The sequence below is a fragment of the Brugia malayi genome (genome assembly GCF_000002995.4).
Source record: "Brugia malayi strain FR3 genome assembly, contig: Bm_v4_ChrX_scaffold_001, whole genome shotgun sequence".
NCBI lineage: Eukaryota > Metazoa > Nematoda > Chromadorea > Rhabditida > Onchocercidae > Brugia > Brugia malayi.
This window is the reverse complement of record NW_025062479.1, coordinates 174,031-191,565: the sequence shown is the minus strand read 5'-3', so window position 1 is coordinate 191,565 and position 17,535 is coordinate 174,031. Positions and strand designations below refer to the sequence as shown.

The 17,535-nt window shown below is 32.8% G+C and overlaps 2 protein-coding genes across 3 annotated transcripts; both read left to right on the top strand.

Annotated features, from left to right (window-relative positions):
* Window positions 1–896: 896 nt before the first annotated feature.
* Window positions 897–9,506, top strand: Bm2209 (the record flags this gene model as incomplete). 2 transcript variants are annotated; one of them, XM_043073094.1, is made up of 16 exons in its annotated part: window positions 897–1,010; window positions 3,199–3,321; window positions 3,474–3,620; window positions 3,714–3,860; window positions 4,104–4,277; window positions 4,508–4,699; window positions 5,587–5,760; window positions 6,479–6,583; window positions 6,694–6,816; window positions 7,006–7,140; window positions 7,438–7,503; window positions 7,657–7,769; window positions 7,930–8,032; window positions 8,156–8,283; window positions 8,513–8,762; window positions 9,288–9,506. In XM_043073094.1, the coding sequence occupies 16 exons, from the start codon at window positions 897–899 to the stop codon at window positions 9,504–9,506; spliced, it is 2,313 nt and encodes a 770-aa protein (XP_042929028.1). The 2 variants fall into 2 exon arrangements, with proteins under 2 accessions (XP_042929028.1, XP_001898492.1); XM_001898457.2 differs by lacking the exon at window positions 897–1,010.
* A 6,440-nt stretch (window positions 9,507–15,946) lies between these two features.
* Window positions 15,947–16,710, top strand: Bm17873 (Uncharacterized protein; the record flags this gene model as incomplete). Its single annotated transcript, XM_043073093.1, has 2 exons — window positions 15,947–16,220; window positions 16,331–16,710. The coding sequence occupies 2 exons, from the start codon at window positions 15,947–15,949 to the stop codon at window positions 16,708–16,710; spliced, it is 654 nt and encodes a 217-aa protein (XP_042929027.1).
* Window positions 16,711–17,535: the final 825 nt, after the last annotated feature.

Below are 17,535 nucleotides of genomic sequence, written 5' to 3'. Positions count from 1 at the left end.
ATATAAATATGTCATGAACAACAAAGTAAAATGTTTGTATCATTTTCTGTATGATTAGTAAATCTATTATTACCTGCATAATAGAAACATACTTACTCTCAAGACATCACATAGATAGAAGCTTACAGAGCTAATTGTTGTCACAGCAGAACTGGTTATTGTTTAAGTAAAAAAAAAAATGCTTATTGTCTGGAAAACGAAGCTATTGTTCCGGGTGATTTCATATGCACTTCGGCATCCGGTTCCCATTTGTTGTTCATTGGATCACATTTTCCAGCACAGCACAGAAGTTGGCTATATATGTTGTTGTACGACCGATGGAGCACACGGTGTAATGGTGTTCCTTCCTTCTTCGTAACAGCAGGCGCATATTTCTTATAACTACTACATCGTCCTTCTTCGAGCCATCTTTTTCATTCTTCGTGCAAATTTTCATTCTTTAAGCACAATTATAACGGGTTGAAAATTACAGGTAATCCATAGCAGATTACTATAATGTGGCACTGTTTGTCTTCATTTCACATGGTTTAAAATATTAATTCAATGTCATTTCATTTGCAACGACTTTTCGATTATCATTTTTTACTAACAATTACAAAAAGGAATTGTCACTTTATACTGATTGGCATTTCATCCTTTTGATGTCTCTTTCTAATCGCTATTATAGCATCTATTTCTATATCGTTTCATTTGTTACTGATATCAATTATTGCTCAAAATTAGCTTGTATGATTCAACAGACTTCCGAATTAATCTAAACTTCAATTGCAGTTCTGTTTTTTTTTGCCAAATAAGGCTAATGCCTATTTGTATTTATGCTCGTTCATATTTAATCGTATTCTGAAATATAGAATTTTAATTTCAAACATCTTTTGAAGGCCACTGAACGATATCAAATGACTTCAACATGTAGCTCACCCTCGTCAAGTGGCTATGGGACATTGTCAAAGAACAGTGCTCTCAGGAATGTGCAAAAACAGCAGAATTCTGTGTTTGGCAGTTCAACAATGGTGCTCTTTTCTTTTTTATTTTATGTTGAATTTTTATTTTGTTGTGTTGAAATCCAAGTTTGTAAGTTATTTGGAATTTCATCCTTATTTGGTCCATGTCATTAATTGAAAAATTAATCGTGTAAGTAGGGCACATATCTAGTATTGAAATGTGTCAACTGTTTAGATGAGCGAAATTTTGCCTTTCACTTCAAACATGTTGTTAAATAAGTTAATTTTAAATGAGCTAATTCTAAAGTTAAAAACTGAAACTTTTTCGAGCAGACGTAGCATACGTTGCGTTGTAGAGAAGCTACTATTAAATAAATAATTTTTGTCATTCTTAGTTGATCTTTAGTTGAGGAGAGTGGTAAAGAATCTCATCAAGAAAATTAAATTTGGTAACTCTTCGTTCTGTTCAAATGTGGAATCAAATTCTTTGAAAATGATGATTAAAATTTAGGCTCCACTAATCTAGTGATGCTGTTGACCAGCTGTTGCATGTCGTTTATTAATGTATATATAATTTTTGCTAAATCGAATTATTGTTTGGACCATTTTCCTTTTTTGTTATTCAAATTTCGAGGCATTTGTTAGGACAGGACTGCTCATTAATTCTAATAGCTTGCAAATTCAATTTTCATATGCAAAACGAGCAAGTGACATGCTGGAAATAGGTGGAATGAGCTATTAGTCAATTACATTTGAAATAATTTCAAATATTACCAATCCCTTGGGAATATTTGCAGAAGTGTTGAAGTAATGAAAAGCCGAAAATCTGATGAAGTAGAAGTAAGCATGCTTACGTTGTTTACGTAATATTTGATTTCTATTAAAAATGCCTTGCACAGAAGGTTCGATAAAAAGTGATTTATCATTCTGTATGGGGAGCAATTAGGATTAATCTCTTTGGAAAAAAAAATCATAAAGCACAGTTTTTAATAGAGGAACGACAAGCAGCAAATCTTAGCTCCACATAGTTGCTTATACCTCTTCCCTCAACATATGTTATCTTTATCTCTTCCATCGTTCAGAATTTTCAATTCTAAAAATGCTTCGATGGAGGATGAAGAAATGAAGTTTGCATCTTTCCAATATTGTCGTAATTTCCTTCCTTTTTCTGAATAATAAATATTGCAAGCCCATCTAACTTTTCCTTAAATTACAAGTCCTTCTAACTTTTTCGTAATTCCTTAATTTCTTTTTTTAAATTATCCCTTTATCGAACTACACGATCAGTATGCCATCCTTGTAAATATTCAGTGTTCATTGGCTATCTCATAAAATCTTCCTCTACTCTAGAAGTAACAGATCACAGCGAATAGCATTAGTGATGTGTCCTCTTAACTTACTTGAAGTTACCGAATCAGATGTCAACACAATCCAACTTTCATTAGCACTGAGACATTGAGAAGTAGTGCAAAGATTTTTTTTTTGCTAGAAACGAAATCTCGAGGTTTGGACACAATAATGATTGGAAACTTTCATTGTCAAATCTCTCCAACTATATTCACAAATACTCATTTAATCCCAACAAATAATTCACAGTTACTGATCACTGCTAGTTGTGATGTGACAGTTATTAAATTTAACACTGAGAAAAGTTTTATTTTCTTCGAGTAAGCTAGTATTCGTCGATGAAACAAAGTTCATAATCTGTTTTATGAACTATGAGCTATAACTATACTATCAAAAATAGCCTAATAATCAGCCTGCATTCTCCATTGCAATGATTCATTAATTTCGTTGGCGATACCTACATCTTTAAACATCATTCATTAGCTCGACGAACTCTCTTACTAAGCAAATCATTTGTAAGAAGTTCATTAATTTGAGGATGCATTGCTTACTGTGATTATTCTTTACTTCTTTCAAACAGATGTTCTGATTAAATGAAACGATAATATGACCTTTAAATTTAAAAAAAATTGTTGCTTCTTCAAAAAAATTTTCACGGCTAATCTCTGAATGACAAGATGGTGACATTAATAATTAAAGAAGTACGGAATAAATAGTACTGTGCTATTTTGCGTGATGCATGGTTGACACATTGTGCTAAAATGTTTTACTCCTTAAATGATTAATTATCATCATTTCATGCATACAAATAGGAATCAAAAATATATAAGCAAATTGTTCATTTGCAATTATTAGATTTCAATGCTAATATTATCATCAGCATTATTATTATTACTGTAACTATAATTAGATGAGCAAAGAAGATTACGAAAGAGATCGTATACGATGGCAACAAAAACTGGATGATACATCGAAACGTTTAGCCGATGCCGAAATTGTCAATTCCGAAATGAATCAAATTAAAGCTGAATTGGTTAATTTTTTTTTTAATTATTTCGTCATTTTTTTTTTTTCTAATTCATATTTCATACTTATTAATTACACTTGCTACTTATCACAATTTGTCTAAAAATTCTGAATTTTCTCGTTTTTTTTAATCCAAGAATTAGATTAATTCAATTCTAGAATAAAAAAATTGTTGAAATGGAACGAATTCAACGACCATTGATCGAACAAAATCGTCGATTAACTGAGCGAAATCGTATACTTCAAAATGAAATGAAACACTGTGAGCAGAAATTATGTCACTCTCAGGATGATTTCTTAACGTTGGTTAGTTTCCATTAGCGATGAATGTGTGTACTTACTGCTAAGCATTGTGACAGATTTTTGCTACTACCATCAATTTATAAATGAAATTTTCAGAAGGATGATTACGAAAGGTTAGCTAAGGATAATCAGAACCTGAAAGAGAGAAGGGCTTTTCCTGAAAAACTGGAAGAATTGGACAGGTATAGAAATCAAGTGCTGGAGTACTCCAAATGTATTACTGCATTAAGGCAAGCAGGCTTGGTAAGTCTCTCTTTTCGTGTTTGAAAATATTTCCGCTCACTTTCTGCTGACTGATATTTTTTTTTTGTGTAGCTTTTTTAATGGTGATAAGAAAAATGATAATAATTTATGATTGTGAATGTAAAGCAAATGATAACTTACTTCAGGAGTGACACAGAAATAAGTAGCAAATTCTGATAATGAAGAATAATGATAACCATTGGTGGATAATCACTTCATCGATTTCTCTTTTGAAAATTTTAGGAGAAGGATCGTCGTTATGATTTGTTGGTTCAAAAATTCAAAAGATTGAGGAAATGTATATCTTCTCGAAAAAATGGCGAAACTGAAGAGGACAGGCAATCATCATTCGGTGGATCTGATTGCTCCGCTGAAAGTTCTATCTCACTAAACACTATTACAGAAGACTTGAACGAAGTACTCAATTCTGAAAACACTTTTTTTTCTTTTCAGACTTCAGAATAAATGAACTGTCCTTGGATTGCATTTGCTTTGAAAATAACTTTTTCTTTCTATCAATACATTTAAAATTAAAAACATTATGAACAGTGCGGTGAAATTTTCCTTTAATGCAAAAATGCAAAAAAAAAAAAAACAATAACAAACACTGATACATTTTTAGTTTACAGTTTCACATCAAATTACAGGCACTAGATAAAGATATTGAAAACGGTTATCAGCAAATCGCTCGCGAAGGTGAACAGCTTCGACGAACGTTATCAGTACTGAAAACGGGTGAATATGCGCTTGAAGATGATCAGCTTCTAAGACATCAGCTAATTTGCGCCCAAACAACAATTGCTCAACAGCAGGTTGTCATCGAGCAGCAACAGTTACAAGTAAACCGTATCATTGATTTATTACTACTTACTTACTAATACATAATTTTAAGTGAGCATGGCATATTAATCAATTGATCTACAAAAAGCTAACATTATAAGTTTAATTCAAAAATTTCACCTCGTACGTACGTGCTGCTACATTGCAGTGTGTTGTGGATAACTTATAGACATTTTTGTTAGATGAATTCTACCTTTACGCAAGCAATCTAACTTATATCTCTTAGTTGGAAATTTAAACTTAACTTTTCATTTTGGTGTTCACTGCCAGCACTTAGAAGAAATCTAGCACGAATTGAGCAGAATTTTCAAAATTTACTAGCTTTACTAGTATTAATGAAATTAAGTAAGCATAAGTGAATAAAGAATGTGTAGATTAGCTGTTCAGTTTATTTTATCACACATGATAAATTGAGCTAAATTTACAAAAATGTAATTACTCTTGCTTAATTGGTTAATAACACTTTTTTACTAAGAAAACTTGTTAAAAGTTAAATGATAATGACAGTTAGTCCAGTATATTGATCTTAAGGTTTTGTTCCTTTTTCGTTTCTAAGTAAAATATTAGAGAAATTTAAATTCTCATTTTAGACAGATGTTTTACGCTCATGGTCACTAAGATGTTCCTCTGAACAACGTATGAAATTTTTTCTATGCAGGTTTTTGTAAAAAAAAGAAGAAAAACTTTAGAACAGCTTCTTTACCTAAAGTAGATGAAAAAATCAACAACCTAATAGTGAAAAATATGTGAATAAACATAAATCCATTTTTTTTTTTTTTTTTGTTTTGAACTCAAACTGCATCACATATCAAAGTTATGTGACACGATATGTTCGGATTGCTGTCTGGATACTACTATTCACCTGTAAGTGACTTTATTAGTTTAGTCGGAAAATACGATGGAATTGCTGGATAGCATCGCTAGACTACAGGATCAGATTGTGGAACAACGTTCCAAAATGGAAAGTATGGAAGCGGAACTTATTGAGTCCAAAGAAATGAACGAATTATTGGAATTCCAAATTCTAGAGAATAAAGAAAACATGGAGCATGAATTTGAGGTGTGAAGCTTTGATTTCAGTTTGCTTTTCAAAACCAACTTTTTCACTGTTGCATATTTCATTTATTGATATCTTTTTCCTAACTGATATTGGTATGCTAATTGTGTTATTAGCTAAAACTTGCTGGAATGCTTCATTATACTGTTATGCCTAATAATAGTTGATGAATATAGCTGATATGAAGATGGCAACGTTTGATTTAGCGAAAATTGAAAAATCGGGATTAGATTACGCAGGATGTTTAGCATCATGATGCTTTTCAAATGGTTGTGTAGAAGCGGCCATCAGTAATTATACTATCAAATCAGTGAGCGACCGGAAGTTCAGATTCTGGAGTTTTCTTGCTTCTCTTTTCAGTTATCCTGAAATGTCAATATTTATAAACTAGCGATTGCTCTTTACTAACAATACGTAATTCTGACAGTAAGGAAAAATGCATGATTTCCTTTGCAATTTAAAATGTGCAGTTCAGGAATTTTTCATTTACACCTACCCTTTTCTTGTTCTTATTAGTGTCTCTTGGACTACTGTCCCTTGGAAGGACAATTTTATGATTCTTCATTTCTACCAATCTCATTTAGTTTTTCCTTTTGAATGTTGAATTAATCTGAACCTGTTGTAATTATTGCTATCAGAATGAAAGTTGGATTGTCATTAAAGGTCTGTCATCATTGTTTTATTAGAGAGATGAAGAAATCTTGTATTGAACTTTGTTTAGGAACGACAAACATTGAAAGAGTCAGTAAGCAAGGATACAATGACAGATTTGTGGATCAGTGAGGAAGATGAATGCACGTTTCTTAGTCAAATGTCACCTTTATCAGTAAGATTTTAAGCGGAAAATCGATAGGAAATGACAAGTAGTTTTGACAATGCTAAAACAGGAAAACATTTTCTTTCAGTTTTTTTTTTTTTTTTTTTTTTTTTTTGAAGGATTTTGGAGAAGCTTGCAATCGAAAATGTGAACTGATCAATCTACGTCGATCAGCATCGTTAAATATAAAACAAAGAGAGCTTGTGCAACAAGTGCTCACATATATTGAACAATTGGAAGACGTTGGTTGTTATAACATTTATCTTGAAATTTATTTTAATGAAAAATTTTTGATCCATTCATCAAATTTTTTCAACTCCTTAAAGTTATTCTTAGCAATTTGCAATGAAACATTAAAGCAACAATTTGTTTCACTTTTACTGCTTAACATTCTTCCATTTCATTTGCATCTTCAAAAAATTCCCTTTCAGCAATTGCTACATCTCAAAATAGATACAGAGCAGAAAATGTATCAATTTGCACTGAAAGAAACTGAAAGTGCGACAAAAATACAAAATCTTGAGGAGCAAATTGAGCAATCATACTCAAAGCAAAAAAAGAGGAATGTTAGTTCTTCTTTTTTTAATTAGGAATTGAAAAAAGTCATTGATCAAAAGATATCGAAATAATTGTTTCTTGCATTCAATCACTTACGATTTATTAATTAAAGTGGAAGGAAACAAACCCACTCACTAATGCTAATAAATTGAAAGAGGAGATCGATTGATGTTATTTCAAATCTTGCCTTTTTTTTTTCTGGTTGAGTTAGTTCTATCAGTTAGACTAAAAATGTGAAATCATTTACTCGAAAAAAAAAAAAAACAAACAAAAAACAACATTTTAAATTACGGTAGTGTTTTCAGGATTTACAAATGGAAGTAGAGATGTTGCGAAAGCGAGAACTTGAGCTTGATTCAGAGAAGCAAATGGTTTGTGCACTTATTTAGAAGGCAAAGCAAAAAATCCGTAAATCATTAGATCTACATTGAATTGTTCCTGAAAAGAAATCTTCTGATTTTAACTTCTCACTTTTGTTACTGATTTTTGTCTAAAATTAACATTCAAATGAATTTATTATTCAGCTGAATGGTGAAGTAAATAGAATGTCCAAAGAAATGGGTAAGTTACGATATCTATTGCAACAGAAGGATGAACAGCTAATTCTACAAGGCGATAAAAGTTCTGAACAAGAAGGGTTAAGTGATCTCTGATATTTTTTTTTTTCATTCAAATTTCTCATAGTTTTATTGAAACATCGGACATTTCAATAGTAAGCTAACATATGAAATTTGCATAATCCAAATGGAATTTAAAAATAACACTTGCATTTATGCTTATCGATGCATTTATTTAAGTCGAATTGCTAAGCTGAAAACTGAGATGCAATGTTGTATGGATGAAAATAATGAGTTACGTTGCCAGATACGAGAGCACACCGAATCCTTACAACAGTTCAAGGTAGTTAGACACAAATTTTTCGCGCAATTACAGAGCAACATTTGCATTGCAAGCAGTTCGTTCGTTTAATCGTTTAATTTGTTGTGAGAAAATGAGAAATTTAAATATTCAGTAAACTTTAAGGAAAATCTGGCAAAGAAAGAGGAAGAAATGAAATTGCTGGAAAAGAAAAACGCTAGGTTACAGGTGGAGCATAGCACTGCTCTGGATGAAATACAACGATTAAAAGCTGATATAAGGCCTGAAATAAAGTAAGTTAAGTGTTTAATGCCAGCTTATTCTCAACCATTTCTGGCTAGGAGATCATTTAAACTATCATTTGTCTCCCTTACAACTTCTAGCACATGTTTTTTAATCATAATCGAGACTGATCGAGATCTGATAATTTCAGGACAAAATTTTTTACAATGTTTCATAAGGAAAAGTCCACTAATTACCACTGTTACTTTTACTAATTGTACTAAATTGACACAATTTCAGGACAGATTTGGAACGTCGTTTTGAAGAATATCGCTATCGTCTTTCATGCGCTTTGAAAACAGTACATGAGTATGAAGATGAAATTTCAAAGCTGAAAAGTCGTGTAGCCAAATTAGAATCAGAAAGACAGGAAAGAAATGATAATAGTGTGATAGAATTAGAACAAATTCGTGAATACAGCGAACAACTTGAAGAACAATTTACAGCTCAGGTTGGTATCATCGAAGCGCTAAAGCGGAAAATTATGCAGGTGAGGTCTAATTTTTTTTTTTTATTTTATTACATTACAATTAAATTCCCAGAAAGAAAGATAGCGAAGTAATGCATCAAAGATTCGGGAAACTGTGATCAGAAACTCATCTTGCTATCGAAAATTTTTCATTCTTTGAAGTTTTCTTTTATTGGCTTAGTTAATTATCCAGTCTCATTCTTCACCAGACTTAATTGTTTCATATTAAATAGCCAATATTTTCGTTCAGCTCTGCTTTATTTGTTATCTTCGAAACTTTACTTTCATAACGATGAAACTTGAGACAGATGCAAAAATTGGACTGCATAATATCTTATCAGGTAGATAAAAATAGATTCCGGTTTTGAAAAACATTGTACATCTAGCTACATTTAGTGTCATCATCAGTAGACACAAAAAAAAAAAAAGAAAAAAAGGGGAAGATGTGAAATAGGAGACACAGAATGATCGATAAAGAGTGATAACCATTTTATTAATTGTATTATAGCAGTTATCAAAGATTTAGCAATCTTATTTCGTTTCTAGCAAAAAGCGCTCACTGATTTTTTATGGAGCATGACAGAAAGTGATGAATTAAGCTTCGCAAAAGTGGAAGATAATATAACGAGATTCAAGTTATCACAGCAAGATGAAGTGGATTGTCAGTTGACGGATGCTGTTCAGAAATTGTTAAGGCTTGTGTCAGCTAATTGTTCCTATGGCTATGAAATAAAAAAAAAACCGTTATCAACTACTGTTACTTAATTTTTTATGTATTATAAAATGTATTCATTGATTAATGCATGTTTGAATTGCATTCCATATCATCGTATCCATGAAATAGCTCACATTTCATACATATAAAATAGTTTGCGTATTTAAGGTTGAAAATTTTAGGAGGGCAATTTCTTGAATTTTAATATTCAAGAAAGAGAGCTATACTATCAAGAACAGTTAATCTGAATTCTAAAAACTTCATTTTCAATTGAAATTTTTGAATACTATTCTCATGATAATGATAATGGTAAAGCTTTGTAATAAAGTACTAGGTCTCAGTCGATTCGTCATCATTCCATACCTTTCCAAAGTTTAATTCCTCATCTTGATTCTTCAAAATCTTAAATTTTCGGGAGCTCATGTGCACTTTAGACTGATGTGAAAAATATTCATATATAGCCAGAAGCTGTTGTTTTATCATATTGATTTGAATTATCATTTATGCTAATGTCTTAAAACAAGGTGCTTTTAGTGAAGTAGCTTTTTTTTTTCTTTTTTTTTTCTACATATAGTTTTACTGAACTAAAACAGTATGACTTATCATTTATAAATAAAAATGGTTTCGTGCTTCAAGCAGAGACCATACTCTGGGACCTGACTTAATTTAGCGTGATCTGAATTCCCCATCTGCTAATCTGGACTATTTTTGGCTCTAGCAAAAAATTGTGCATTAACTGCTCTAGCATGGAATGCTTTTTTGAATTTATTGCATCAACTTCACTAACACAATTCAGCTATCCAGTTCAGAAGCATGGCATAATCACGGAACAACCTCATTTGATCAGTTGCTAACAAAAGCACAGTTATTACAACCGTATGAAAATGAATCAAATATTGTTTGTCCGTTTCCAGAATCATTCCACTGTTATGAGTAATCTTTTCACTTCTCTAAAATTTTAAATAGCAAAATAGAGAATGATTTGAGAAGAGATTGGATTCGTTCATTGATCATTCTACGTTCTAACTGTAAGTTCAGGAGGAGTAAATGTGACTGTGGTAAACTGATGAAGCACTGAAAAATGCTCATTAGTCATAGTGATGACTAATGAGCATGACATATTTGATAATATCAAGATGGGTCAGTAAAGACTTTACTGATTTATAACCTTCGTTACTCTTTGATGTGATAGTGTCATTTCATTTAGAAAAACGAAAAGGAATAAAGATAGGCGGCAAATGAGCTGAAATGTCGCTAATGAATAAGCATACATTAAAATGATTTTGGCAAACTGTTATTCTTATCAATGAATGGAAAAAGTAATATTAAAAATTGCCATTTTATTATTTCCACTATAAATGTGCTTTTGTCAGCTATTTTTCTGCAAGCAGCATATCACATTAACAGAATAGCCTATATCATTTGAGATTTGTAGGAATTTCATCGGATTACACAAAAAAAATTTGCTCTTGAAAATGCTAATCACTTAAATTTGTACTCAAAGTTACGTTTTCAATTTTTGCAATAATTCATGCATTGTTTTCATTCACTGTTTCATGGTTCTCCTTTTTTGAAATTAGTATTTATCTTTTACTAAAACGTTGGAATTTTCATCCTTGAGATTTTGTTCTTTGAATTTGAAATAAGAATTTCATCATTAATCCTGATCACTTCAGAAAGACATCGATCGGATGTTTCACCAAATGACTGGTGAAAAAATGATAACATCAGTCATCAAAAGAACTGATCAGAAATTTATGATAACCTTTTTGGAAATGAGATGATAAGATAATATTTCTTACCGAAAAAAAGGAGACAGACAATTGAACTCAAAAAGTACAAATAGGATGATGGAGAGACTGGAATTGAAAGGTAAGGTTGTGGAAGAGGCAAGAGCAAGAAAGGACATGCAAGGTCATCTTACATCTCTAATAACGATCGTCGATTCCTCAAAAATGATTTCTGTCGCTGATAATATCATCAAATCAAACGACATAACTTGCTCCCAATTATGATAATTACTAATGCGATCTTCTTCTTCCTTCATCTTTATAACATATCATGTGGCCACATTAACATCCCAGTAATTATCCACTTTTAATAACTAATACCAAGTCTTTCTATCATTATCATTACTATCATTATCATCATCATTATTATCATTATCATTATCATCATCATTATCATTATCATTATCATCATCATCATTATTATTATCATTATCATCATCATTATCATTATCATTATCATCATCATCATCATCATTCAAGTTCTTCCGTTACTTAGTATTTTCCCGAAATTGGATCTCTTGTAGTAGTGTCTACTGATACTCATATCTTTTCATAACATTTTCACAAGTGCTAGATTGATAAATTTCGAATATTTGAGAGCTATGAATTTGCTCGATAAGAAAGTGTATGACTTCGCTTTCAAGATGTAAACAAGTTTATGGAAAAGTACATTTTATATGCAGGGAAATTCTTAAAATATTTCATTAGCAGTTGAGCATGTTTTTATTGTATTTTATTAGCAATTCAGCTACATTTCAGCTCAATATCAGTAGTATCATAATAATTCATGAATTAAACAGTAGAGTCGTCTGCTTTGTAGCAATGTTTAATGGTTTTAACAAACAACAATTTATGTCATCTTAGATTTAAATGCAGATTGAATTATGCAACTTTGAATTAGCTTTATAATTTGCTGTTACAAAAAAAAAAAACAAAAAACTTTTCAAATTTAGCAAAAATTTAGTAAAAATTTAAATTCAATTCAGTGTGCCCATCGTTGCCGCTATAGCTTTTTCTTTGTCACATTGACAAAACATCATTGTAACTATGGAAAGATCTAAGAAATCTTTTAAAAAATTTTGTATCTGATATTTGCAGCATATATCATCACCCCATACCTATTAAGTTCCTTTCGAATTGCTCTCCAGACTTGCACTTCTGCATGCATGTTGCAGTTTGAACAGATAAACGACACACGAAATAACTAAGCACTTATATCTTAATATGTATTTTAATGATGATTTGAAAGAAATAATTTAGTAATTATCTTCAAACATAAGCAGGAGATTAGTTTGGGATATCATTTCTGAGAACATTTTTGTAATTAGCTTTTTTTCCAGAAATTATTTCAAAAATATTCAATTAGTTACTGCAGATTTCGGGATTGTTGAAGAAATGTCAAATTGCTGGAAAAAAAAAAATCTATACTTTTTGTTTTTAATACATTCACCTTTCACATTATTCACCGTCCCAAACTATTGGCTGTTTGAAAGATAAAATTAAAAAAAAAAAGATTGTTGTTATTGCAGAATGCAACAATTTTAATATTCCACTAGCTGAATATTTCATTACAAGTTAAATTCCTGAAATTGACAAAATTTGGTAAATTGTTTGAGTGAAATTTTACAATAGAAGATGAAGAAAGAAAATACTTAAAAAAGAATCGTAAGAAATGAATGAAAGTAAATTCTAACCATCAATACAGAAAGAAGTTTAGCTGAACCAATGATGTGAATGTGATAGTAACAGAAATTACAGGGATTCGATTCCCAATTAAACAGTAAAGTTATTTTCACGAAGTAATAAATTCACAATTATTGCACAGCTCTTACAATTGGCGGAGAGTAAAATGAAGTGAACAAAAATGTTGACAGTAACTTTCACTGAGAAATGGAAGAGAACGATTAATGTGATTAACAATGTCTCAGTTTAAATTCAATGTTCCCCCTCTCCCCCTATTATGTGGAATTGATGGTGCCATGAAGAATTCAAAAGATAACATCGAAATACATGGATAACTTTTAATGTCAAAATGTCATGAAGGAAATGTAATCTCAGTAGACATTAATTAATTAGTGTTAAGCGCATAAATCACATTAATTCCAAAAAAAAAAAAAAAAAAGTTGAAAAGAAATATGTTGATTAACTGATAAAGAATTGTGACACATTCATTCAATATTCACTCATAATAACTCGTTTGTTTCATCTCTTTCCTTCCTTATCTTCATCCCTAAAAAGAAAAAATTATAAGAATTACGGACAATTTAAATGCCTCAGCAATTTAAAAGAAACGGATAAATTCGTTGTCACATAGTTTGAAACAAATTCATTTTCCTTCACACACATATTTTCAGCTCTTAAACTTTCCCATCATTTTATTTCACTGAGAAACGTATTTCTAGTTTTGATCTCTTTTCATTTGAAAAAAAAAAAGTATAAAAAGATTGTTTGTTACAATTTGCTTAACTTCCATTACGGATTAGCAGTGAAGAAATATTTGAGAAGAGGGCGCCAATGTCATTGTCTTGTACTTCTTTGAATAATGGGTTAGAGGGACACGACAAACACAACAGATGGCGTAATCATGATCTAGAGAGAGAGAGAGAGAGAGAGAGAGAGAGAGAGAGAGAGAGAGAGAGAGAGAGAGAGAGAGAGAGAGAGAGAGAGAGAGAGAGAGAGAGGGAGAGAGTTATGAGTTCATTGGAATGCTGCTGTCCCCATGTAACCTTTGCTCTCAGTTGAATTGGTGACGTTAATAGCAACACTAACGAGCTGTTGCTTTCTTTTTTTTTGTCTTGAACTATTTGCACAACATGTGAATTTCAATTTGAAATTTTGTGTTTTCCCAACAACACTCATCAGCTAGCCATCTATAAATTGTAATTTGTGGTCAGATTTAGATCAGAAAAATGCTTAGTTAGATCAGTGTTGCAATCATTAACTTATGTTTTTTATTATCTTTGAAGGATTCAATTTTTATCAGTTTTTAAGAGCTACTCTGAATTAATTTAAAACTATTTTACTTTTTTTTTTCTTTTTTTACCAAGTTCAGCTTTTCAACTAATCTATTACTTGCAGAAACTTCTGCTTCCGCTTTTCTCTATTTCTTTCTATCGGTTTCGAAATATTAAAACATGTGCTTTTATGAGGTATGGAGCACAATGGGACATTTTTGAGGACGGACAATGCCATCAGATTGGGTCAGTTGCATCATCATTCTTTACTCATTTAATATTGTCATGGCCACAGGATAATTTATGTGCTGGGAATCAGAGTACGAAATACTTCCGCGAAAATAAAGAATGCAAAACGAGAACTATAATAGAACAACCAGTTTATTTTCCTTTCCATCACCCTGTTTCTTATCGTCTCCAAACATTTACATTTACTTCCTTTTCGTATTCATTGTTCTTCAATCGATCACTGATTTATTGATTAGCAATGAAAACTGCAGAGAAGAATTTGAGACGATTTAGCTTCTTCTTTTCCGGATATAGTTCATGCCGTTCATTTATCCTCTCATTTTGTCATTTATCATCAGTACCAATTCTAATATGGACTGACTGACTGACTAAGCGACCCATCAATCTGTCCAACAATCCTTTGTTATGAGCATGTGTCAAATTCTCGTCAAACTTTTTCTAAATTTAAATATTTATCCATCCATTTCTCTAGTGACTTCATTAGTTCTCTCGCCTATTATTAACCTACCTGTGCTTCATTTCCAGAAAAAATTTCATCAAAGGAGGCTTGAAAATAAGACAAGTGGTGAATAATCAAAGGAGGAATAAAATCGGAGATGCGTGAAATCGATCTATTCAATTTAGTTAGCCATAGGTTGATCTACCGCTAAAAAATCATAAGCACTTGCAAATTTTACTTCAATCGTAAACCAAACATCAACCAAAATTTGCTGTCACTAAATGACATTCGTTCCTTTACATTTGCTGTACTTCTGTGCGTCATTTTCCGGGACAAAGGTGCAGAATTGAACAGTTCTTCCCTTTCTTCACTTCATTCCCTATGATTCAGTGTTTAAATTTCATCTGTTTTTATTCATCCATTTCAGGGAAATGTAGCAAATCACTCAAATTATAATCTTCCTGCGATACTTCCAGCATAATCAAGAGACAGTTTCATCAACTGTTACATCCCAAAAGCCTTTTTTTTGCAAGGCAATACTTCTTTTAGCACAACTACTCACTCACTTTGACAGAATAACACATCAGCCTTTGATGATGTAATTGTATAGCAGAATCGTCTCGGAAATCTTATCACCTTCCAGAAGCAAATTTTCGTGAATCGAAAACTAGCAAACGAGACAGATAAGAAGAAAGATGGACATGGAATACCTTGACGTAACATTGATTTACAATTTCGCCCATACAACAACTATCCATTCTCTGCAGAAATTCATGCAAAGCTTGCAATGTAACAATGCAGTACTGCCCCGGATGACCTCAGATCATGACTTATGACCCAGATGGATTGTACTTGCAGAATGACCTTGCTTGCGGATGAAGTTGGGGTTACCAATCCACATTGATTATTCATTTGTTGCAGAAATTACTTTAGCCTATGTATTAGTCCGATGTCCAATAGGACTGTCCAGGAACGTCTTTAGCTGTTATGCAGAATTCCAATACATGAATGAATGAGAGTTGAACGGAGAGGAAGTAGATATCGCCGGATGAAGACGCATGGCATATGCGTATCCGTATCCGGAATATCAGGAAAGGATAGACGACGATTCATACTGTGGAACGCGAAGGACGCATGTCGGAACGGAGGCGGGGCAGTCTGGTAGTAAGTGCATTGCGCTGCACACATCCTATACACGTGCTCGACGAGCTCCACCGGACACATCGCATCTCATTTTGGCACCATTCCATTCCACACACTGGCATTTCTCTGCGATGCACTGTTTTATCAGACGTCGCGGAGTGTCATACGAAATAGAGACCATGTCTGCACGTATGACGCACGTAAGTCGACTCGCAAACAGAAGTGCACGCAACTTCTGCATGTTCATATGTCCCCTGGGCTAGTTTTCGGAATAAAATTTCTCAAATTGCCAATTACAGGAAACTTGGCCGGATGCCAGGGCGGGAGAGCTGGACAATGTCTGGAATGTATGTGTCTGCTTGTCTCTGTACCAGAAGGATTAGATAGGGCGGAAAAATGTGAGGCGGAGGCTATGCAGAGTACAGACAGACGGGCAGACATTGGGAAGGGACGGGGGCGGGAGCGGGGAAAGCGAACGGAGTGTCTGTGTGGGACGCTCTCTGGAATGATGCTTCAGCCCGTTCAGATATGTCTGTCGTCCCGCTCGCTCGTTACTCCTTCTACTCCCTCCCGTGCTAACCTTATTGTTCTCGCTCGTATGCATCTCAACCAATTCCCCGCCCCGCCTAAATATGTGGCACGTCACGTCATTGCTGTTGCTGCTACTGCTGTATGCTGAGTGTATCGTCATTTCGTCAGGCAAAGAATTCCTCGTTCCCTATTTTGCGTCTCCAACTGTACCTGTATTTGCCTAGCCAGGAACCCTTCCTTCACCTTTACCCAGAATTTACTGAGTACTGCTCTCTCCACTCATATCTTTCAATAGTTCCCCAACTTTTCCACGTTTCCTAGCTTATCATTACTTCTCAATGGGTAGTATTCATACCAACTACATAATATTATCGCATGGGCAGGTTTCTAGAAATTTATTTTCGTATTTTACAAAATGCTTCCGGAGTTTCTCTGATGGTGGATAGCTGTTCAAGCTGGCATTTCTTTGCTTAATTTCAGTTTCTCTGTGTCAGCTTATTGTTGAGGGAATATTTATCTGTGCAAAGTAAAACTAAAAAAAGTGCAACTTGTTCATTTATATAGGACGGAAGGGATGATTTAAGCAGATAGAGTTGAATACTACTGTGATTTTGTTCAGTGATGAAAAGTGCAACTCGTTCATTTATATAGTTGTGTGTATGGAATGCTACGGCACTACAGGAAATGCTTAATCTCTCATCGTACAACATATGAATGTTGCGACAATGTGGTATTTCCTGATAATTCCTAATTGACATCTCATATTCTTGCAATATACCCGGAAATAAAGTGGAGACAGATAAGCGTAGTGGTGTTAAGCATGTCAGCTTCACAGACATATATCTTTCTGAACATCTCATTTCGGAATGTTTTTTTCTTCCCGACCTTTTCTAATAATTGCAGCATTTGCTACAATTACTAGAAAGGACTGTATGTAAATTTCCTATTCAATTCGCTCTCTCCGTCACTTATT